This window comes from Budorcas taxicolor, chromosome 19, assembly GCF_023091745.1.
Source record: "Budorcas taxicolor isolate Tak-1 chromosome 19, Takin1.1, whole genome shotgun sequence".
In the NCBI taxonomy this organism is placed as follows: domain Eukaryota; kingdom Metazoa; phylum Chordata; class Mammalia; order Artiodactyla; family Bovidae; genus Budorcas; species Budorcas taxicolor.
The window spans coordinates 10,216,863-10,240,935 of NC_068928.1; the positions used below are offsets into that span (position 1 = coordinate 10,216,863).

The window sequence follows — 24,073 nt, forward strand, 5'->3', positions numbered from 1 at the left end:
CTTGGGGAAGGAGTCACCTTTTGTGGGTTCCTGTCAATTCCTAGGAATGAGTGGAGACTTTGCAAGGAGCAGAGCAACTGTAGAGCAAAGTCCAAGGCTGTTCGGGGCTTTTCCAGCACCAGGCAGCCTGTGATGTTGCTTGCATAGTCCATTTTTCTCTTCTTAAGTTCTGTGCTGGATGAATGTGTTCGTATGTGACGCATGCCTGTTTAATGCAGACCGTGAATGCCAATTTCTCCAAAGGTTTGCGTAAGTTTTGAGATTCACATTTGAAGCTGAGCAAAACCAGAAATCCCTGCCTGTGAACTTTTTTGGGGGGGTTTCCTACAGAAGAGAAGTGAGAAAAGAAATAATTCTGCTCTGGAAAAATGCATAATTCAGAAGCCGTCTGCGTGTGTAAGGAAACAGACTCTGGGGCTGCTCTGTAAACCCAGACTGGCAGCCAGGGCTCACTGTTTCCTCGCCTTCCCGCAAGTTTGGATAAAAGGCGGACAGGCCAGCTGGTGCCCTTCCTGCTCTCCGCTGGGCAGCGGGGGCCCTGGCCTTCAGGAGCTCCTGGCCTGGGGCAAGCCTCCCGCCTGCTTCCCCTGCCCTGGCTTTCCTGTTCCTGACCCCTACCCCCTGACCTTTCACCACTTCCTTTCCTGGAAATGCTGCCATTCCTGAGAACGACACAGGAGTGTTGCAAAGTTCTAGGATCTTTCAGGGAACCCCAAGCAGGGTCCTTGGCCCTTTCTACCCCCTGCAACACTTCAACAGCCAACAGCCTTGGTCCACCGTGGGCTTTGATTTGGACCACTCACCTTAGCGTTTGCCGAGTAAGCTTAGGGTGAGGTGTGGGGGCTCTGATCCAAGGGGTCGTGTTGTCTCCTGTTATGGCCAGGCCGCACGCCGAGGCAAAGCTGAGGTGAATTCTGACCGCCATCCATGCACGTGTGCTGAGTCGCTTCAGTCATGTCCGACTCTGCGACCCCATGGACTGTAGCCCACCAGGCTCCTCTGTCCATGGGGTTCTCCAGGCAAGAATACTGGAGTGAGTTGCTGTGCCCTTCTCCAGGGGATCTTCCTGATGCTGGGATTGAACCCTCATCTCTTACATCTTCTGTGTTGGCAGGCAGGTTTTCTTTTTTTTTTTTTAACCACTGGAGCCACCTGGGAAGCCCCTCTTACCCCTGCCCCTCCCATATTCAAGTATTTTTTTTTTAAGATTTATTTGGCTGTGCCGGGTCTTAGTTGCTGCACATGGGTTCTTTTTAGTTGCGGCAGGTAGGATCTAGTTCCCTGACCAGGGAGCAAACCCAGGCCCCCTGCATTGGGAGCGCCAAGTCTCAGCCAGTGTCCTGCCAGGGAAGTCCCCGATTACTCCTCTTTAAAATTAGCGGTGGGAGACTCAAGCAGCCAAGACCCTGTGCCTGGGCCCCTCTAGGTCTGAACCCCTTCAGCAGTTGGACATTTCAGGTGACCACTTGGTCACTCTGGATGTGGAGCTTACTTGGCTCAGCTCTCAAGGGACATGCAGGGCGAGAGATGGTGACCACTGCTGTCCTTGAGCCTAGTGCTGGCCAGGGGTGTTAGCCACTCAGGAGGCTATAGAGTGCCCCAGGGGCATAGAGGCCTGCAGGGACGCTGCAGCGGGAAGGATGCCAGGGAGGAGGGCGGCTTTCCTGCTGAAGCTTTGGTCCCAGTGGAGGTTTAGAGGGAAAAGACTGTGATTGGCGGGCTTTGTCCGAACATCCAGATGGATCCCAGGCATAATGCAGCAAGGAAGATCTGAGATTGTTTGTCTTCCTCCCCCGTGTCTCTAAATAATTTTATCTTCAAAGCATGACGCAGGCGTTAATTAACACTCTGGCTCTCCTGGGAGGTAGGCAAGTGGGAACACCACCCCCGTTTGTGAAGAGTGTTAGCCCAGGAAATAGGTAGATCCAGAAGCCTCAGGTATGTGAGCCACAGAGAAGCAGAGTGGGTCTCAGAGCTTGGGGTTTGCCCTCAGACCTTTAACTGGACATACCCCGGGAGCCACCCCTCTTTCTCTGTGTCCTTGTTCCCCATGAGAATCACAAAGCTGAGGCTGTGGTAGGAGAAGTGCTTGCTACTGTGTGGTGAGTAATGGAAAGTTTGAGTGTTGAAGAGAAATTCTGGTCAGATTCACTGTTATTGTGAATTTGAGATGCAGGAGTCTGATTCTGCCATTACTTGCCTTCATTTTACTTGGTTAAAAACAAATGCGCTGAGCATCTCCTTCTGGGCAAGGTATTACAAAGAGAAGCGAAGTGAAGCTAAGTGAACTCGCTCAGTCGTGTCCAACTCTTGGAGGCCCTGTGGACTTGTAGCCTACCAGGCTCCTCAATCCACGGAATTCTCCAAGCAAGAATACTGGAGTGGGTTGCCATTTCCTTCTCCAGGGGATCTTCCCAACCCAGGGATTGAACCTGGGTCTCCTGCATTACAGGCAGACGCTTTACTGTCTGAGCCATCAGGGAAGCCCTTATATTACAAGGAGAATCATTTCTCAAAAGGACTGCCTGGCCATGAGGGATCCTCTTGGCTGGGAACTTGATCCTTTGTATCCTGTGTTTCCTTTATATGCAAAAGAGACTTGGGGTTTGTTGCCTCTTCAGATGGTGATTTCAACTGCTGGAGGACTCCTGGCATTTGGAGATGAATACAAATCTGTTTGTGATTGTTGACTGTAGGAAAGTCATTTATCTTGGTTGGATCAGGAAAATGGGACCCCCATGGGTCCTCTCCTGGGGCTGTAGGTGGCTTGTCTTTAAGCCTGGCCTAAGCCTGGCGGTTTCTATAGCTGTGAGTTTCCCTCAGCAAAGAATTCGCCTACAATGCAGGAGATGCAGGTTTGATCCTTGGGTCGGGAAGATCCCCTGGAGAAAGGAAATGACAACCCACTCCAGTGTTCTTGCCTGGGAAATCCCATGGACAGAGGATCCCAGCAGGCCACAGTCCATGGGGTTGCAAAAGAGTCGGACACAACTTAGCGATGAAACAACCACCATGTCTAGGGCTTCCTGGGGGGTGGTGATCGTGCCAGTTTGCTGGACGTTGGCAGGGTAGCACCTGAGAGCCCTGAGGCTACACTGAATCTCTAGCGCTAGAACTGCAGCAACAGTGGGATCTCCCCTGGTTTCTTTCTTACCCACTGGGCATCTTGGCACAATGTAAGAACACAGAAGGGGGATCATTTTATGCTGGAAGTGTTGCCCTCTCTCAGGTGGCAGTTGGACTCTGCTGGCTCTAGAGGAAGCCCGGCTCCATCTAGCTAATGATGGTTGCTTATCTTGGCCCTGCAGGCTGCTGAGAACCAGCCCGAGACCTCTGCTTGAGGGTCCTTCCTCTGAAGACATCACCAGTGTGTGGAGCCTGCCGCACACCCACCCCCCGCCAAACCACGGCCTTTACCTGCGTCTTCCGGTGTTTCCCGTGCGACCCGTCCTGTGGGAGTGCCTCGTGGGCCACCCCAGAGTTCACCCCCGGCTCAGCAGCGCCAATGGTGAAGATGACCAGATCCAAGACTTTCCAGGCATATCTGCCTTCTTGCCACCGGACCTACAGCTGCATTCACTGCAGAGCCCACTTGGCCAATCATGACGAACTTATTTCCAAGGTACATGTTCGCTGGAGGCCTTCCTTGCCGACCTCGGGGGAGGGGGCTTCCGGGTTTGCAGACGTGGACAAGCTCTCCCAAAGGGCCCGGGACGTTCGTATTCCTCCTTTTGTCCAGGGAGGGCGGATCTGCGTGGCTGTCTCACTCAAAACTAAGAAAGAACTCGGAGTTGGGGGGATACAGTACTAGTTTAATCTGTAACTGTGGAAAGTGGGTGTCATCCCTGTTGACATCCCCAGGTCGTGGGGAGAGGGGCCAAGGAGTGATTGAAGCCTTGCACCCAGGTGGCCTGGCCTGGGTTGGCAGATGAACTCACCGCAGGGGGCTGCCTGCCTGGAAAGGACTTCTAAGAAAAGTGGTAGGTAGGAGAGAGAAAGGTAAGGGCAGTTAATGGCTGAAATGAGAGAGGGAATATTGCTTTTTAAGCTCCCAGGGACAGTTACCAGATGATTTAGTTACTAAAGTGGGTGACCTTTGGGTGAATCACAAGTGGCTTGGTGAAGAGCTGACCCACTGGTTTGTGGGTTCCTGCAAGGCTTCTACATGAGGTAACATGGCATGACATTTGATCACAATCAGAAGAAAGACGGGAACCCCATTTTCCCTGAGGAGCCTTGGCAACCGCTCCCTAAAGCTGGGGTGGGGGATTATTATTCATAACAAACAACCGAGTGTCCCTGTGGTAGTCCAGACCCCGGCTCCTGCAAGCAGCATTCTCAGGGTGCTCCCTCCCTCCTGGCTCTAACTTCCCAAGGGAGGAGAAACAGCTTCGCTAGGCTGCATGAAAAGGAAGAGGAGCTCAGGGGGGCTTGTCCCTTTGTAGGTGGCCCGTGGGAGCTGGTTCCGTGTGTGAGGCAGGGACCCCAAAGCCAGTGTTCCTGGTAACCTCGAGGGGTGGGCTGTGGAGGGAGGCGGGAGTGGGGTTCAAGAGGAAGGGGACATACGTGTCCCTGATGCTCCTACATGTTGATGTGTGACAAAAACCATCACAATTTTGAAAAGTAATTAGCCTCTAATTTTTTTTTAAAAAAGCATTCTTTGAGAATGGCTACCCACTCCAGTGTTCTTGCCTGAAGAATTCCATGGACGGAGGAGCCTGGTGGGCTACAGTCCACAGGGTTGCAAAGAGTTGGACACAGCTAAGAACACCACTTTCACTTTCACACTTCTAGAACGTAGACTTCATATCCTTGAAGTAAAAAAAAAAAAAAAAAAAAGCAAAACTTTTGTGCTAACTCAGACTAAGTAAAAAGGAAAAAAAAAACCAGTGTTTTGATCTGTTTCCAAGAAGTGCTAGAAAAGATGGCGCCCCGCTCCCCGCCCCTGGCTCGGTAGCCCCCGCCCGGGGGAGGGAGGGAGGTCCGGCAGGCACGGAGCGGTGCCGTCCAGCTGGCCGGCCTGACAGGAAGCGGAGGAGCCGCGTCTGGTGGCCGCGGTCCTCAAGCCAGGGCTGCGGCCAGAACTGCTCCTCCGAGGCCCCTCCCAGGCTCGGGGGTCACCCCGGAGCCCCCGGAGGCCAGGCCCCGGGCCCACCCGCTCTCCTCTAGGTCTCTGCTGTTCACGCTCCTCGGTGCCCCCTCCTGTTCTGGCCAGTCTATAGCTTCCTCCCCTGTCAACCGACTCATCTTCTCTCTGATTGCTCTTGGATCTTCTGGGAAGCCCCTGCGTCTGGAGGTTTGGATGCGGGGAGGCTGTGTCACTGAGAGGGGAGAGAAGTAGTCAGTCCTCTTTGCTTTGGAAGGGGGCCTGCAAGCTTGGAGGGGGAAAAACATGTGAGTTGTCCTGTTCCTGGAAGTCTCCAGAGAAAGAGGAAGCCAAGATGTCTTTTTAACTTCAGGGAGAGTTGCTGTGTGTCCTAAGAAATGGAGGTAACTGTGTGTAGGTACCTTCAGAGTACAACGGACTGCTGGCTAACACTGTATAAATAGTATCTCACTCATCCCTCCTAAGACGCCTTTGAGGTAGGTGATGCAAGTCATATATTATATGGATGGAGAAGTTGAGATGCATACAGGTTGTCCAAGAACTCAAGTCTTGAGTTCTCAAAGAACAGAGGGCAATGACTTTGAGCATGTTTGGGAAGAATTCTGGAAGAAATTTGAGCTGGGCCTTGTAAGGTGAGCAGAAGGGAATCTGTGGGGGTGGTAATGGCCTTCAGAGTTGATGTCTTACCTCTTTGGCCTGGTGCACATGGCCTTAGATGATCTGGCAGAGCCTAGCTTTAGAGTTAGGGTTCCTTGCTTAATGTTCTAGTTCAATTCAGTCGCTCAGTCATGTCTGACTCTTTGCAACCCCATGGACTGCAGCACGCCAGGCTTCCCTGTCCATCACCAACTCTCTTAGTTTACTCAAACTCATGTCCATAGAGTCAGTGATGCCATCCAACCATCGCATCCTCTGTCATCCCCTTCTCCTCCTGCCCTCAATCTTTCCCAGCATCAGGGGCTTTTCCAATGAGTCAGTTCTTCACATCAGGTAGCCAAAAGTATTGGAGTTTCAGCTTCAGCATCAGTCCTTCGAATGAATATTTAGGACTGATTTCCTTTAGGATGGACTGGTTGGATCTCCTTGCAGTCCAAGGGACTCTCAAGAGTCTTCTCCAACACCATTCAAAAGCATCAATTCTTTGATACTCAGCTTTCTATAGTCCAAGTCTCACACCCATACATGACTAGTGGAAAAACCATAGCTTTGGCTAGATGGACCTTTGTTGGCAAAGTAATCTTTCTGCTTTTTAATATGCTGTCTAGGTTGGTCATAGCTTTTCTTCCAAGGAGCAAGTGTCTTTTTAATTTCATGGCTGCAGTCACCGTCTGCAGTGATTTTGGAGCCCCCCAAAATAAAGTCTGTGAGTTTCCATTGTTTCCTCATCTATTTGCCATAAAGTGATGGGACCAGATGCCACGATCTTAGCTTTCTGAATGCTGAGTTTTAAGCCAAAGGGTTATCGTTGATTCCTTTCTTACTACTGCCCCCCTTTCCCCCCCTCCCCCTGCACTCAGTCCCCATATCTAATCCACAGGTAAGTCCTGTTAGCTCTGCCCTCAAAAAAGAAATTTCAAATCTGGCCAGTTTTCACCATCTTCCCTTGTCTGGACTCCAGCAATGAGCTCTTTAGCTGGCCGCCTTACTTTCACTCATGCACCTTACAGCACATTTCCGAGAAGAGCCACAGGGATCTTTTCAAAGTGTAAATCAGGTGTTGCATGTCCTCTGCTTAAAATCCTGAAGTTAGAATAAAGTTCAACCTTCAAAGCCTTACTTGCTCACATACCTGCAGTCTCACTAACTTTTTTCATGGCCTTAGATGATCTGGCAGAGCCTAGCTTTAGAGTTAGGGTTCCTTGCTTAATGTTCTAACCTCTTGGCATATCCAGCAGCATTTCCCTGGATATGCAGATAGGGGTATTTCAGGCCTCTGTGCCTCAGCCAGGAGCACCCATTTTTCTTTTTTTGGCCATGCTGCACACTATTATGCGATCTTAGTTCCCCGACCAGGGATTGAACCCATAACCCCCGCATTTCTGAAGCATAGAGTCTTAACCACTAGACTATCATTTTTCTTTACCTCCTTCCTCTCTCCCAGGAGCTCTTACACATCCTTTTCCTCCTGGAGCCGTATCCTACGAGCTTTGTATCTCTGGGTCAGAACCTGGCCCACGTCAAGAGCTCAATAAATGATCAGATAAGCAGAGGGATGGCTCTTGTTCAGCCTTGGGAGAAGACAAGTGATGAGCAAAAAAGACTTGATGTCCTCTTTCCTGCCCCGTTTTGGGGTAGAAAGCCTCCTTCACAAGTCCAGGCCAAAGTCAGCACAGGCTTCAGTTTCATTGGCTACAACCGGTGCACAGATGGGGCGCATTGGGGCTTGATGATTTAAAGAGCTGGGTTAAATTCCTGACTGCGGGGAGAGCGAGGGAACTGTGGCTGGCATCGCACAAAGATTCCTTTATTTCATTCCACAGCCACCCCCGGTGTTAAATAATCTATAGATTTCTTATGCAAGTCTGCTTAACGGAAAGATCATTGCCCCAGCCCCCTCCCTGGAAAATAGGCCTTTCTTTTCATTTTGTTTCTCTCTTCCATTTAAGAAAGTTCAGGGAGAGAATGTTTCTCCTGTTCTCTCCTCTTGACATAATCTCCTATGCGGTTTCAGAATCCACCCAGTGGGAGTTAGGAGCTGGGAAGCAACTAACTGGAGCAGCAGTGTAATTAAATGATACTTTGTCCTTGAAATAGAGCCTTTCATCTGGAAGCTTGACATTCCATTGTTTGGGTTTTTGTTTTGTTTTAAGTGAGTCTGCCTTCATTATGGAGAAGGCGACACAAAGGTACAGAGAACTAAAGCTCCGGGGCTAGCGGAGAGCTGGGAACAAAATCGGGATTTCAGGCTTCCTTCTTATCAACGTAGCTAAGCCTCCATGGAGATGTGTAGTTGTCAGGTTTTAAACAATTAGGGTCCATATTGATACGGTGGTGGAAAGACTCCTGCACTAGGCTTTCTGTCTTCCCAGCTCTCTCTAGATTCCTAGAGGCCTCGTTGCCTGGAATCAGCTGTCTAACCTCTGAGTCTCAATTTCTCACCAATAAAATGAGTAATATTTGCTGTGTCTATGGCCAGTAGTTAGCACTTGTTGCGTGCTTCCTTCGTGCCATGGCCCTAACAGCCCTAGGAGGTAGCCCTACCTTATTTGAGTGTCGGGGGAGCAGGTTTACCTCATTAGGTTGCTATGAGACTGGATGAGATCATGGATGTGTGGGTGGTTTGCAAATCACAAAGCTCTATGCAAATATAAAGTTGTCCCTTTGCTTCTGTTGGCCTTGATATCCCAAAAAAAAAAAAAAGGCAAGGAGATGGGTGGACAGGATTGTTACTGCCTGACACTAAGCAAATTGACTTTAGACCAAGATAGTTTTGCTTTAGAACGTGGAGCACAGGAGTTGGATTTGCAAGGCTAAGAAGAGGACAGCAAAGCTGTGTGTGTTGGCAGAAAGGTAACAGCATTTGCTCTGTAGGATGCTGGGGGTGGGGGGGGGGTGCCGGAGGGGGTGCTGCTTTTTGAATCGATGACAGAGCTATCTAGGGAATGTGCTGAGGCCTCCTACAATTGCTTTCTTAGGGGGTGTTGTGGTCTAAATGCTGAAGTGTTTGCACTCATAGGTATTTTGAGTTGGCATGAGGAATTGCTCACGCTGTTGTTTCTCACTTAATGGTGCAAGTCACAGTATAAAAATACACTTTGGTTATAAAATAATAATAGTTTCCATCAGAGCAGTTGCCCCCACCCCAGTGAAAACAATCTAATGCTCACTTCAGTGGGTACTATCTATTCCGGCAACCTGGATCTTCACAGAGCCTTTCCTGAAAAACTCTTTCATCCTTCCCTCACCTCCTTCCTGCTGGCCCTTGGATGGCCTGGCAAGGAGGCCACTTAAGAATGGTGAATTGGACTAATCGCCCGTGAACCCACTTTGGGCACGTTGACTTCATTCCAGGACATAGGTTGCTCTAAGCGCCCTGGGTCCTTAGAGGGAAGGTGTCGGAAGCTGGTAATTCCGTGACCAGCCCAGTCTCCACCTCACCGCCGTCCACTGCTCTGCATGTGAGCGGCTGGGCCTCCGTGTGAGGCTGCAGCCTAATTAGGAGGCAGGTTTTTTTTGTTCCCTGTGGGGTTCCTTTGGGCTCACAGTGGTGGCCTTTGGGTTTTTCCTTCCTGCCTAGACACAACATGCAGCATCACTGAGAAAAGTGGCAGGGAGGAAGATGCTCTGAAGTCCTGTATTGACCTGGTGGCAGCTGAGAGGCCCACTCACCCACCGCCGCTTTCTCAGCACTAGCATTCTACACCAGTGACTCCCAAAACACAGTGACAACTTAGAGATTGTGGACAAAAGCGGCGTACCGTCCAGTCCTATAACTCTACCTGTCAAGGACATGTCTCTCTTCGTTCCCACCACCCGCCAGCTTGTCTTCAACATGTAATAAAACTAACTCTCCAAAATGTTAATGCAGTTATTTTTGTCCTGAAAACCTCATGTGAAAAATAAATACGGGAACAGAATTTCTAAAAAAGAAAAAAAAACTACACATTTCTTTTTCTCTAAGTGCCCTGGAAAATGTTACAATGAGCAGTGGATTGCATGAGTTGGATTAGTGACCGCTGTGTCACATTAAATGGCATAATTCCTAAAGAACATGGGTCTTGAAGATAATTCTGTGGGCTTACCTAATTTGCAAAATATGTCAAATTGTAATTTTATTAGTTAAGCCGTTTTGGGATCCAGGGATGACAGTTATTTTTGACAAAAAAAAAAAAACATTTAGTAAAATTTGTTTTCCATTCTAGCAGGAGGGGGAAAAGGCAGATTGCGTATAAACATGTAAATGTCTGTCTCATTAAAAATGTCCTTTTTTGTTTCTAAAATCATGGAGACCCAGGGCCAGAATGATTGATGGGTTTTAAGAAACAAAAGGTTGAGAACGATCGCCATTTCAGGACCCATGCCAAACAGCAGGTGCCTTTGCTTCTTTTGCAATGTTTGCAAAACACTGTCACATGTTTGTCAGTTTCCTAAAGAGCATTTCTGAGGCGCAGTAAAGACAGAAGTGATAACTTATGGAAGTGTTCCAACATACACCAATACCCCAGTTTAAAGACACAATCAATTTTGCTTTTGTAAAGAGAATCACATATCCAACCTAAAGCTTCTTTTGCTCAACTATTTGATCTTTGAAAGCACTAATCTCCTGCTAATGAAGTGTTAGTACTTGCGGGGCGGGGGCGGGAGGAGGGGCGGGGGAGCTGTGTGGGGTCGGGGTGGAGTTGCAGATGAGCTGTTGACCACCCAGGAAGGGGTGACAGGTGACCCATGTCTATACAGCAAATCTCCAAACAAAGGAATGTGGTTATAGTGTTTCTTGGTGGAAAGAGATTGTAAAATATAATCTCTTACTGTATCTTCTCCCCATGAGGCAGAGATTGAATCAATTCAGGGTAAGATAAATCATAAATTAGGCTGGTATAATTTGTATAGCATAATTGTTCAGAGTTGGGACCACCTTCAGTGGATATCAGAGGCCTCGGGTACACGTGGGTGATGGCAGTGGGGGCTGTGCCTGTAACTTGGTCATCTGTTTCATTGGCTGTGTTCTGTTATTGCATGAATACAAAATATGTATTGTGGGGTGGTGGCACATGGTACTAGTTATGGGGTGTGTGTGTGTGTGTGTGTGTGCGCGTGCACGCACGTGTCCAACTCTTTGCGACCTCATGGACTATAGCCTGCCAGGCTCCTCTGTCCATGGAATTTTCAAAGCAAGAATACTGGAATGGGTTGCCATTTCCTACTCCAGGGAGTGTTCCCAATCCAGGGACTGAACCTGCATCTCCACTGTCTGCTGCATTGGCAGGCAGATAAGTCATTCACCCCCCTCTTTTTTCTCCCCCTTAGAACAATTTAACGAATTATATATATATAGCGGGCTTCCCTGGTGGCTCGTAGCTCAGTTGGTAAAGAATCCGCCTACAATGCAGGAGACCCTGGTTCAATTCCTGGGTCTGGAAGATGTTTAAAGTCTTTATTGAATTTGTCACAATGTTGCTTCTGTTTTACATTTTATTTTTTTGGCCACGAGGCACATGGGATCTTGGCTTCCCAACCAGGGACTGAACCTGTGTCCCCTGCATTGGAAGGCAAACTCTTAACCCCTGGACCACCAGAGAAGTCCCCAAACTCCTTATCATAGGTTCCAACTTGAATCTACTAGTTTATATGCAAATACTGTGCCATTTTTATATAAGGGACCTCAGCATCCGTGAATTTTGATCTGTGAGGTGGATTTTTTTGATCTGTGAGATGGACCAGTCCCCTTCAGATACAGTAGAATAACTGTCTTTCACCTTATATCTTTTTGGCTGTGCCTCAAAGTTTATGGTATATTAGCTCCCTGACCAGGGATTGAACCTGGGCACCAGCAGTGAAAGTGCCACGTCGTAACCACTGGCCCACCAGGGAATCCCACACCTTATGTTTATCTTAAAGCATTTATCATAATGTAATGATTCATACCTCCCAGTAGCCTGTGAACTACTCACGGAGATGATTGTGATGTCATCTTTGTGTTTCTAGCCCCTGGCACAGCTCTTAAATACTGGCCAATTTCCAGTGAATATCTGTGCAAATAACTTGTTAGTTCTCTCAGAGAAAGACAGAATAAGGGGCTCTACATCTGGGGTCTCTGGACTGACTTCAAAGGGTCCCTGAAATTGTATGTTTAATTCTGCATATGTGCATATTTTTCTAGGGAGGGTTCCATTGCTTTTATTAGGTTCTCTAAGGATCCTTGATCAAAAAACCACTTGAGGTCTATCTTTCTAGAAACAAAAGTTCTGGGAAGACTTGGTAGGAGTGACACTGAGATGTCCCTTGAAGCAAGAACTTAGATGTGTGGAAGTGGATTGGGAGGGACTCGTAAAAGGAGTGTCGTGAACAAAGAGTTGAAGGCCCTGGGTGTGGCGGAGGACCATCCTTTTGGGTAACATAATGAGAAACTATGTGAATATGACTGAAGCCAGGTTGTTGGGAGAAGTTGGGACTTTATTCTGCTGGCAGTTGGGTGCCGCTGGAGGCTTTTGAGCAAGTAATGCCCTGACCAGAGCCTTCAGATATCATGGTGTCGTAGCTGAACTACTGAAGAAGAAACTAGACATGGGAAAACGCGTGCACACGCACCGCAGTGGACTGCAGGCAGTTCGTGCACATGGTGATCATCTGGTGCGGACTGTTGACCACTGCTTGGGAAAGAGCTGTGAGCATTCTAGGGCTTAGAAAAATTCGCTCTATCCTTTATAGCCATGAACAAGAGGAATTGAGTTCGGGAAGTCACCCTCTTTGGATGGAAGGCAGACCTCTCCTACACTCTGTGAAAATTAATGATCTGAGCATAAGCAGAATTGCTCACCAATTTATTATGAAAGGAGCTGCTGGAGATCAAGTCGAGTGAATCATCTTGTGTTGTTTGCTGCACACTGCAGGCAGCTGGAGCACAAATCTGCTCAAGTGCGGTCCTTTCTGTGCGGTTGCTTTAAATACCAAAAGGAAATGTTGACTTGAGCTATGAGGCATACCCTGAAAATTAACTCTGTGGTTTGCAGATGCCTGTAGGTTCCAGTCCTAAGATTGGTCTGTGCATTTGTGTGTTGGCCTTCAAGAATGACACCGGTGATTGCAAGCTTTGTTCCTCATGAAAATCCAAACTCTTCATCAGGGCACTCTCCCTGGGAAGCAGGCGGTGCATGCAGAACCCCATCCCCATGTTTTTTTGTTGGAGTGCCCACACTCCCGAGGTCTCTGGAATGGTAAAGCTGCACCATTGCTTCTTTGGTCGTTTGTATTATTTATTGAAGATGTACCATGTGCTTGGGACTCCTTACTTTACAACAGCCCTTCAAGGTGGGAATTAAGTGACTTGCCTAAGGTGATGGGGTAGTCCAAAATGGGATACAGGTCTGGATGAGTCTATGCCCTCTTAACCATGGTTTGACCTAGGTAGCTCCTTTGTCACTGACTATTTTCTGGGTCTTGCTAATATTGGTGGTCAACCCTATTCCTCTTCCCCTCCTGTCATTTTTCTTGCCTGGAGTATCCTTCTTTTTCTCTAGTGTCTGCTCATTCTTGAATACCAGCTTAAGTGTTTTCTAGGATGTCTTCCTTGACTATAGGATCCTCTCCCTTCACTGAACATCAGTAGTACTCACTGCCTGGTTGTTCATTCAGCAGTTAGTCATGACTGTCTTGTAATAATATGGTCTATATTTTTGTGGTTACCTGTACTTTTATGTGTAATCCTCTGGTTTCCTAATAAGATTCTAAATGACCTGGAGTCATAGACTCTCCGAGTATTAGAGGCTTTGAACCGGGGTTTTTCTAGTTCTACTCATCATGCTACAGGTTAGGAAACCAAGGCCCGGAGAAACCGAGTGCCTCTTGGCTCTGCACTTTGCCACCTCCTCCCCGCCACACGCACCACCTACCGCCTTCCACATAACCGGTGCTCGAAAATGCTAGAGGCAGCCCTGGAGGAGAGCGCTGGCAGCCAGGAGAAGGACAGGATCAGGCCGTGCGATCTTGGGCAAGACTGTTCTCTCAGGCTCTCCTTTTTCTTCATCCATCCAAATGCGGCATTAGATCAGAAGTTTCCTTCCACCTTCCCCATCTTCTGATTCTATTAATAAGATAGCAGCGGGAGATGATGCGACGCAACATAACTCAGTGGTTAACAGTGCAACATTTGAGTCAGGCTACCCAGGTCCAAACCTGGCCTCCTCACCTAAATAGTTATGTAGCTAAGCAACTCCTATGTGTCTCGGTGCGTTCATTGAGAAAATGGGAATCATGTTCATCTTAGATTGTTTTGTGGATATTAAGTGAGGTGATCAGTATAAAGTACTTCTCATGGTGCCTGACCTGTCAGAAATGCTCGGTAAATATTGTTATCTGCACATCACTAAGCAAACTGAAAGCGTTAATTGCTCAGTGGTGTCCCACTCTTTGCCACCCCGTGGACTCTAGCCCGCCAGGCTCTTCTGTCCATGGGATTTCCCAGGCAAGAATCCTGGAGTGGGTTGCCATTTCCTCCTGCAGGGGAAAACTCTGAGACCCAGAGATAGAACCCAGGTCTCCAGCATTGCAGGCAGATTCTTTACCATCTGAGGCACCGGGGAAGCCCTAAGCAAAACCAAATAGAAAGTGGCACTGAAAGAGATGCAGGTTCTGTCACTGTCACCTGTCACTGTGCTGGGCTGACAGCCGCAGCAGCAGCGTCCATCCTGCCCTTGGTGGGGTTTACCTGCAGGTAGCTGGGAGGCCTCTCTAGAGTTTAAACAGAAAAACCAGCCCCCTGCCCCCTTCCCCTCCAGTCTGCACGGTGGTGTGATTTTGCCTGTGAACCACACATCAGGCAGTTTCAGAGACCTCGAACTACCAGGATAACAGCAGCAGCCCAGGCAGCTGGGAGAGCATTCGGGGCCTCAGTGTGTGAGCAGCAGCTCAGAACTGCTCATCAGTTGGGGTCACCTTGTGATGCTTCACGGTGGGGGTAGGGTGAGATGCTGTTTTTCTTATCTTTCAAAAACAAAACCAAGAAAACCATCTCTGGTACCTTTTTTTCCCAAAGCACTCAGCCAGCTCCCCAGGGGAGGATTTGACCCGGTGACCCAGAGTACCGTCTCTGGGGTCAGGGCTGTCTTGCCAAGTAGAACCTCAGCTCCGGATTCCCTCCCCTCCCCGCCTATTCCTGGTGGCTGGACAGTGACTCAGAGGAGGAGGAGGTGGGGAGGAAGAGAGGAGGAGACGGCTCTGCCAGCTGCTGCAAAAAACAACATCTCATCAGTCCATCACCTCCCTCCCCTCCAGACCACAGTGATGACAGGGGGCAGCGCAGATGGCCCTGACTCTCCCCTACCCCTCACTCCTAACGCCTTTGTGTTTTTGAAGGGACCGTTTACAGTTGTCGAAAGGGAAATCATCTACCTTTGGAGGGCTCGGGAAATTCTTTTTCTTCCCTGTTAGGACTGGTTCCACCAAGAGCCTTCACTGTAACTTCAGCTCTTATGAATGACGTGCTCAGAGAAGCATATCCCCTGGCTGGGGAAATGGCAAGCCAACTCCAGGATTCCTGCCTGGAGAATCCCATGGACAGAGGAGCCTGATGGGCTGTGGTCCATAGGGTCGCAAAGAGTCGGACACGCCCGGGCACACGCAGAAAAACAAAAGGGCTCGGTGTGAAACCTCCTGTACTAAGTAAGCCCTGCCAGTTTGGAGTTCAGTGAGCTCCCCCGACCTGTTAGATACTGGGGAGACAGTGGCATGTAGACGTATGCCTTGCGCTCTCCCAGCTTGCACCCAGAAACCTTTGATTCCTAACAAGCCCCCCGTCTGACGAAGCAGCCGGTAGCAGCGCAAGTGGGGAACTCCGTCCTGAGGGCTGTCTGGAGCAGCTGAGAAGTCAGCATTTCCATATCATCTTCTGTCCCGTTCGCCTGGTTTTCAAGAGACGCCAGATGTGTCCAGCTCGCCCTCCGACTGCCCCCACTCCCCCCTGCAGTGTGGACCCGAGCTGTAACACTGCCGCCTGGGCTCTCACTGGCAGTATGAGGTGGCCACTGAACCAGACCTGGCCTTCTCATGTGTCTTTGGAGGAATGTCTCCTCTTAGGATCAGGCCTCTCTCTCGCCCTGGGGTGGTGGCTGCCTTGCTCGTTTCACCCACAGCCGGTCCCTCCCCTGTACGTGTCAGACGTGCCACTTGGCAGGCGGGGCTCCAAGGAGTCCTTTGAGGTCCATCCCAGACAGATTCACCCAGGAAACCCAAGGGGAGAGGAAGTGAGAAAAACCAGACTTCCCAGAGCTCCTCTAAGCTCCAAGTCTCCATATATCTTGATCCTTCCCTTTGCAGGAGAAAAAAAAAAAAACAGTATATCTGTGGGGAAGGCGAGAGGTCCTCCCAGTCTCTCCCCTTCTCTAAAAACACCAGGCCAGGCTGCCCTGGGCACTGTGGGGGCAGGTGCTGGGTAAGTACACAGGAAGGAAAGCTGATAAGATAAAGTCTGACAAATCTAGGTCACCAGGCTGCTGCCAGACACCTGTGTGACTAGTCGCCTTGAAACTGACAGGAGGGAGGGTAGACTTTTGTTCAGGTTTAGGGGCCCAGGCTAGCTGGACTTCACAGGCCTTTGTTTGTCTGTTTGTTTAATAAACATTGCTTGAGCACCATTAAACCAAGCCAAGTCATGTGCTTGGGTGCCCCGGGCCCCTGTGTGTGTGTGTCTGATAGGGAAAATCTCCTCCTGGATCCCAGGCCTGGAACCAGAGCTAAAAAAAGCAATGACATCATGCAAAAGCCAGTCTGGTCCACTGACTTCCAGAGTGGGGGCAGCCAGTCCCTTGGTAGCAGGGCGAGCCTGTTTGGAGTCTTCATTCCCTGTTCCTTCAGCTAGATCAGGGGTCAGCAAAACTTTTCCTGTAAAGACCGGGTAATACATATTTAAGACTTTGCAGGCCTTCTGGACTCAGCTCTATGTGTGTGCCTGCCGAGTCGCTTCAGTTGTGGCCGACTCTTTGCGACGCTCTGGACTGTAACCCACCAGGCTCCTCTGTTGATGGGATTCTCCAGGCAAGCATACTGGAGTGGTTTGCCATTTCCTTCTCCAGGGATCTTCCCAACCCAGGTATTGAACCCGTGTCTCTTATGTCTCCTGCATTGGCAGGCGGGTTCTTTACCACTAGCGCCACCTGGGAAGCCCCTCAAGTCTGCAGTCATAGAAAATACATGAACGAGCCAGCCTGACTGTGTTCTGGTAGCACTTGATTTACAAGACAGGTGAGAGGCCCCATTTGGCCCTAGAGGATTGTTTGCTGACCCCTGAGTTGATGATTGGAATGACCGTTAAGAGATTGGTGTTGGGAAAATGGGTCAATGTGATTTCAAGAGGTGTCCCAGATCAACAGGGGGGCTCCATTTGGTAGGGATAGTACAGGAGTTGATGGACGCTGTTCAGTGGCATGGTCTGATTGGTGCCAGAGAATTCCTCTGCACGGGCCAAACTGCAGCCTCAGCCATCTAGTGCTCTGGTCCCCACCAGAGGTTACACGGTGCCCGAGCCAGACAGTGCCCGTAGTTTCAAACAATCTCATCACTTTCATGGGAAAACAGTGTGGGGCCCCATGGGCAGTGAGTCATTAGCACCCCCTTACGAGCCCTGAATGAAGAGCCGGGCAGCCTCTGCCCTAGGGCCTGGCTTTGCCACTCAATGTCGAGTGTGGCCTTGGATAAGGCACATGACCTCTCTGACCATTCAGCGTGTCCTGAGTACTGCTGTATGAGGCACTGGGGATGCAGAATAGGACACGATCAAATTCTTGCCCTGAAGCAGCTCGTGATCTAGTGGGCAAAAGAAAGAAGTTAACTATTACAGGATGTAGTGAAACACAGGCTTTGAATAGGTGATTATTTAGGCTGCTTACAGGGGCAGAGAGCAAGACTGGTGTTTACTAAGTGAACAAGGAAGGGGAGTCCATTCCCAGCAGAGGCATCGAGACATTGCAGAGGAGATCCAGCCTGAAGAACCACAGGTAAGAGGCGGAGAGGGCAGGTAGAGGGAAGCAGGAAGTCAGCATGGGTGGATCACATGGGCCCAGAAGGCCCACAAAGGAGTTTAGATGCAGTTCTGCATTTAGCCACGGAGAGTTTCTGAGCAAGGGAGTAATAGCCTTTGGTTCCACTCCGCTTCTCTCTAACTGCTCTAAACCGTATGCCTGTGAGCTTTGTGTGAAGAGGAATGTTGATATTGTATAAAGTTAATCAGTGCTGATAATTAAGCCAGTGGCTGTAATTAATAACCAAGCTCAGTCCATTCCTGGCGATGCTGTCAGCTAAACGGCAGCCAGATAAATCACTGGCCAACACCCAGCACCCGTGACTCTGAGATGAAAGCCTCTCAAAGTACTCTGGGACCTGGGTTATCTGGTTTGCTGGGTGAGATGCCCTCTCTCATGTGAATACCTAGCTTCTTGAGCTCACTCACTGAGCAGCTCACTCACTGACTAAGCAGGCAGTTGCAGCCTGCATGTATGGATTTTTTCCTATTACGTTCAAGGGAGAACTGAGTTGCAGAATTCAGATGACTTTGGTGCATGTAGTTTTGAGGTATAGGCCAGGTAAAAGTGGAGGAGATTAAGTGGCTTCTGCAACCTTCATGTCTTTGGCCTGAGAGTAGTTGAAACTGGCTTTGGAAAAGGGAGATGCTTGGGCAGTGATTCCCAAGTCAGAGAGTACATCAGAATAACCTGGGATAAAATGGCTCGTTTCCAGGCCCCAGAGATTCCTATTCTGTCGGTCTGAATGTCACTGGGAAGCCCCTACGAGGGGAAGGAAACAAGTCTCCTAGGACACCAGGTTTAAGGAGGTACTCTATTTGGGCTAAAGAGTTGCAGACGACTGAGCGAGTAACACTTTCACTCCGTTACAGGCTATTGTGAGATTGAGTATCGTTCTCTGTGCTATACAGTAAGTCCTTATTATTTGGTGGTGGTGGTTTAGTCACTAAGTAGTGTCCGACTCTTGCGACCCCGTGTACGGTAGCCCACCAGGCTTCTCTGTCCATGGGATTTTCCAGGCAAGAATACTAGAGTGGATTGCCCTTTCCTTCTCCAGGGGATCTTCCTGACCCAGGAATCTAACCGGAGTCTCCTGCATTGCAGGCAGATTCTTTACCAGCTGAGCTGAGTGAGGGAAGCCCTCATTATTGGTTATTGTAAGATATTGAGTAGTGTTCTCTGGGCTGTACTGTTAAGTCCTTATTGTTTACCCATTTTATATATTCGTATGTATCTGTTAATTCCAAATTCCTAGCTTATCTCTCCCTACTCCCTCACCACCACCCTTTAGTAACCTTTCGTCTGTTTTCTGTGTCTGTGAGTCTATTTCTGTTTTGTAAATACTTTATTTGCATCATGTTTTTAGATTCCACATATAAGCGATTAGCATGGTATTTGTCTTTCTCTAGTGCCCTTCAAGTCCCTCCAGGTTGCTGTACATGGTGTGATTTCATTATATTTTAATGATTGAGTGATATTCCATTGAACCACATCTTCTTCATTCATTTGGCATGGACACTTGGGTCGCTTCCATGTCTTGGCTCAGATGGTAAATATGGGCTTCCCAGGTGGCGCTAGTGATAAAGAATCTGCCTGCCAGTGTAGGAGTCAATCTTGGGTTCAAGACTTGGGTTCAGTCTCTGGGTTTGGGAAGATCCCCTGCAGGAGGGAGGGCATGGCAACCCACTCCAGTATTCTTGCCTAGAAATCCCATGGATAGAGGAGCCTGGCGGACTACAGTCCATAGTGTTGAAAAGAATCAGACACGGCTGAAGCGACTCAGCACACACATGAACATGGAGGTGCGTGTATTCTTTCAAATTAGCATTCTCTCCAGATACATACCCAGGACTGGGATTGTTGGCTCCTATGGCAAATCTCTTTTTTTAGTTTTTAAAGGAGCCTCCGTACTGTTTTCCACAGTGGCCCCACCAGCATGTTCCCATCAGCAGTGTAGGAGGGTTTCCTTTCCTCCTCTCGTTTCCATTTTCAGGTGAAGAAAATGAGGCTTGGGCGAACTGAGTTGACCAAAGGGGACTCAGCTAGGAAATGGAAGTGGTAGAACCAGAGTTGGAATTCAGATGGGGTGTGCACCCCGTCCCCAGCCCACTCCCCTAAGAGCTCTACCTTGAGCCCTGTTTCTTGCTCTGAATTAGCAGAGGAACTGAGAGCCCAGCCTCCTCACTTGGTCCTTCCCTGGCTGTCTGCCTGGCCCTGAAATCTCCAGGTAAGTTCCTGTTCCTGGGGTTTAGCCCTTGGACCAAACCCAACACCCCATGTTTCCTTGGGGTGTTTTTTCATTTGTTTCTGGGTTTCCCGGTACATACACAGTTGTGGCAAACTGGGGAAGGGGCAGAGGAAGGGCACCGGTGATCCTCAGACAGGCACAAGAAGAGTTCTTCTTTCTTAAGCTGTTTACCGATTAACTCCCTTTGCTCCTGAAACCAGAAAGAAGAGGAACTCAAGAGTCAGCAGGGCTCAGAAGCCCTAATTAATTTGTGGTCCAACTGGGTCAGGGGGAGTGACCCTGGGCAGTGGCCTTTTTTTTTTTTTCCCAAGGACACGTCTGCTGAGGCTCACTGGGTTGGGTTCCCAGCCCTGCTGTCTCCCCGCCCCCCAGCCTGGGGGAGTTAGATCTCCTGTGAAGCTCACCTCTGCCTATTCCGTCCCTTCCTCCCCAGCCCTCTGGCCGGCCGCCTCCCGGTGTTAAGTTGCCCCAAATACCCAGTCTCTTGTTTCACATTCTCAGGCAAAGACCCCGCAGCCAAGGTGCCCTTTCAGCTTAGCTTTCCCATCGGCTGCTTGCTGACAGATAAGCTCCTAAGAGGAGGGCGGGGTTGGGCTGGAGAGGCTGGTAAAACCAGCGGGCAGACCCCGTTGTGCCCTTGGTCATGGGGCACACTGCGCCCCACAGTGCCACTGGAGGGTTTGATGGGGTGAGCCCTGGGTGGGGCCCCCCGGCCTTAGTTGGCAAATGGAACTTGACTTGGCTGAGGCACAGTCATACATACACTGAGGTTTTACCTTCTGCTGGAAATCGGAGGCAGAAAGCCTGAGCGTCCAGAGACAGGGAAACTCTGTTCCATGTGTGCGCAGGCTGGGAGAAGCCCAGCCTGTTTGAACCTCCTCTGCCACGGCTGTGCCAGACTCCCCGTCCAGGCCTCGCAGAAACGTCTCGTCCCTCGGGCTGGCGGGAACTGAGACACGAGTGCTGCTGCGGGTCGAGGGGGGAAGAAGCCAGTGGACAGAATGTTCCTGCGCCTGGGCGGGCCAGCCAGCCACGGCACAGGCCGGGTCCCTGGGAGGCGAGCTGAAACCTTGCTCCTTTCTGTAGCCAGGCCATATCTTGAGTCATGGTCGAGTCCCTGCCAGAGGAACTGGTGTTAGTGTAGCTTTCTGAAGTGGTAGATGGACTGAAAAATGAGAGTGACGGGGAGGTCTGCCCTGTTAGCTTCATCAGTCTCACTGCTCTGGGTAATGGACCTGGATGCTGGACTTAAGCTACCACCTCTTTTGTCTTCGCTTCCCCCTTCATTTGCAGCCAACTCAAATACCTGGAACCTGGTTGTAGGGATTGCTGTGGTGTGTGGAATTAGTCCATCCTTCGAACAGTCCCAGGGAATTTTCCCAAGAAGGGAGAATACAGGCCAATCATGGCCTCCTTGGAGGTAGGTGTCAGTGTGAGAGTACCCAAGAACTGGGCCTCTGTATATAAGTTGGTGTCCAGAATATATTTAAAACAATACCCCAAGTATCCAGAGACAGATTTAAAAATGTGTTCAGAAAGGTAGCAATTTAATGTTTCTCTTGGAATAAGCCTGGCCTGTGCATTCTCCCAGGAGCCTTTGCCTAGGGAATATGATTAAAAATAGATCTGAGTAGCACTTCCTGCTTGGCAGATGGCTGATAGCAAATGCTAGGGCTTGCAGCTGACCTTTCCTTTCTGAAATCTGCTCTGTGTTTCCATGATGCTAATTGAGTCCCTCACTAGACCTAATCAAAGAGCTGGTTGCAGAAAAACAGGGCTTGCTGTCCTGGGTAGGCTCTGTTCATGGAGCAACTTGAAAGCACTGGAATTTGCATGGCAACACCCACTCGGTGGTCCAACTGGCTGGTCCTTGTTTAAAAACTAACAAGTTCTGCTTTCAGAGTTGCTGTCCAGTGCTGTTAAGGATCCTACACCCTCTCTCCACCCCCACCAACAGGAAAGATCGGTGGGCAGGGGGGTGGGCAGGGGAGTGACGTGTATACAATAGACCAGGCTCACCAGCACTTCCAAACAAAGGAGCTGCCCCTGGGGCGGGGGTGGGGGGTGCTTTTGAGTTTAACTTCTGGGTGTGGCTCTGTCCTCATCAGTTTATCTTTTAAAAAATTATTTATTTATGGCTTCACTAGGTCTTGATTGCCGTGCAGCTTCTCATTGGGGTGGCTCATGGTCCTTGCATGAGTAGGCAGATTCTTTACCACTGGACCACGAGGGAAGTCTCCATCAGCTGTCTTATAAAACAGGGATAATACCTGAGACAGTGCCCTGAGGTGGTATCAAACTAGGGGAGATACAAGATACTGTTGTTTTTCTTATTTTGTAGCGAGCATGTGGGGTCTGCTGCTCACTGAGTTATTATCCAACCCTGGGAAAGAGGTGCGCATAGGCAGGTTGTGCTGCGGCTGTTTCAAGTCCTCTTCGTCATCTTCACCTTGGAGGAAAGCCCTCCGCTGGAGTTTAAGCATCTTCGGGACAGACTATTTATACCCTCTGGGGCTATGCAAGGTCTGGGACATTAAATATTTGTTGATTTAAAGTTACAGAGGTGCAGCATTCTTTCTTTCTTTATGGCTCTGCTGGGTCTTCACTGCTGCACAGGCTTTGCTTGAGTTGTGGCAAGCTGAGCCTACTCTCTGCTTATGGTGCACAGGTTTCTCATTGCGGTGGCTTCTCTTGCTGCAGAGCGTGACCATAGGGCACATGAGCTTCAGTTTTTGCGGCACGTGGCCTCAGTAGTTGTGATTCCCTCTCTGGAGCACAGGCTCAGTAGCTGTGGCACGTGGCCTTAGTTGCTCTGCAGCATGTGGGATCTTCCTGGACCTGGGATTGAACCTATATCTCCCGCATTGGTGGGCCGATTCTTTCATTTTTGCAGGCAGCTTCTTTACCACCGAGCCACCAGGGAAGCTCTCAGCCATGTCTATATTATTGAACAGTTAGCTCTCACCCCACCCCATGTCTCCTATTTTTAAAATATCATAGACTGTGTTACTGTGGGAAAATCTCTTTGCCCAGGAGATGATTTTTCCAGCGCCTGATATTTCAGTGTGCCTTAGGTTTTTCTGTTGGCCAGGGAAGAAGGTTGAGCACCAGAATATGTGGCAGGGCTTTAAGTCTCTAAGTCTTGAGGATGAGTCTTATCAGGAACTAGATAAGATAGACCAGCTGATGAGCAGAAAAGACCTTTTATCCAGATAAACAGGAAGTTGAAAAACCAACAGAAAAGAGGTCTGACTCGCAAATGTTCGTTCACTGTGCAAGGCGTCTACTCTCTTGAGAATATGGACTCATGGAATATTCACCCTCGTAAGAAACCTCAGTCAACCCCCTCATTTCACAGATGACGCAACTCCCAGTGCAGAGGGGCAGGGCTCTGCGTGAGGAAGGCATGGAGTTGGAGGCAGATGATGAAGCCTTGCCCGGCTGGGGCTGGGAGCAGGCCGGCTGGTTGTTCTGACCCGCTGGTATTCTGTCTCTAGACGGAATACTGAGAATCTCCAGTGCCCAGCTTTTGCATTTTGGCAAGCACATCGTGCACAGATCTTTTTAATATTTGTATCCTCGAGTCTTTTTCATAAGAGCTCACTGGCTGTGATTTCCTCAAACCCTTTAAAGTCACATTGTCTCTTCCTTCATAACTATTTCCCTAAGACGAAATGAAAAAATCAGGTTAAGAAGACAGTGAGAGACTCTGTGAGAGTAAAACCGTGCCGCATACAGGAAATTTGAAGGATGCTCCCACTTTTCAAGGGCCTGGCTTATGCTAGTCACTTCACTCTGCAAGGTGGGTACTGTTACCCCACTTGACAGGTGAGGAACTTGAGACCAGAAAGGGGAGCATCTTCAAGAACACACAATAGAGAAAATGCCAGAAATGGGATTTGAATCTAGTTCATCTGCTAAACTGGGAGAAGCTTAGCCCATGGAAGGAAACGGCGATGTAAAGCTATAACCAGAAGTATTTTTTGGCACCAGAGGATGTAAAGATGAAGGATCATCAGAGCGGCTGGCAGCAGAATGGGGTTCCTC

The 24,073-nt window shown here is 49.4% G+C and overlaps 1 protein-coding gene and 1 long non-coding RNA gene across 9 annotated transcripts in view; one reads left to right on the forward strand and one right to left on the reverse strand.

Moving 5' to 3' along the window:
* YPEL2 (yippee like 2) overlaps positions 1-24,073 on the forward strand; it is a 179,892-nt gene that overhangs the window by 20,101 nt on the left and 135,718 nt on the right. For all 8 annotated transcript variants that reach the window (XR_008201023.1, XM_052657957.1, XM_052657953.1 and 5 more), the window contains one exon: positions 3,309-3,622. Coding sequence is in view for 7 of the 8 variants with exons in the window: in XM_052657957.1 (XP_052513917.1) it covers positions 3,506-3,622 (117 nt within the window). In the remaining variant the exon portion in view is untranslated. The remainder of the gene's footprint in view (positions 1-3,308; positions 3,623-24,073) is intronic.
* Positions 19,703-20,982, reverse strand: LOC128064932 (uncharacterized). Its single transcript, XR_008201024.1, has 3 exons — positions 20,803-20,982; positions 20,106-20,216; positions 19,703-19,820 (listed from the first exon to the last, which is right to left on the reverse strand). It is a non-coding gene; the product is annotated as an uncharacterized LOC128064932 (long non-coding RNA).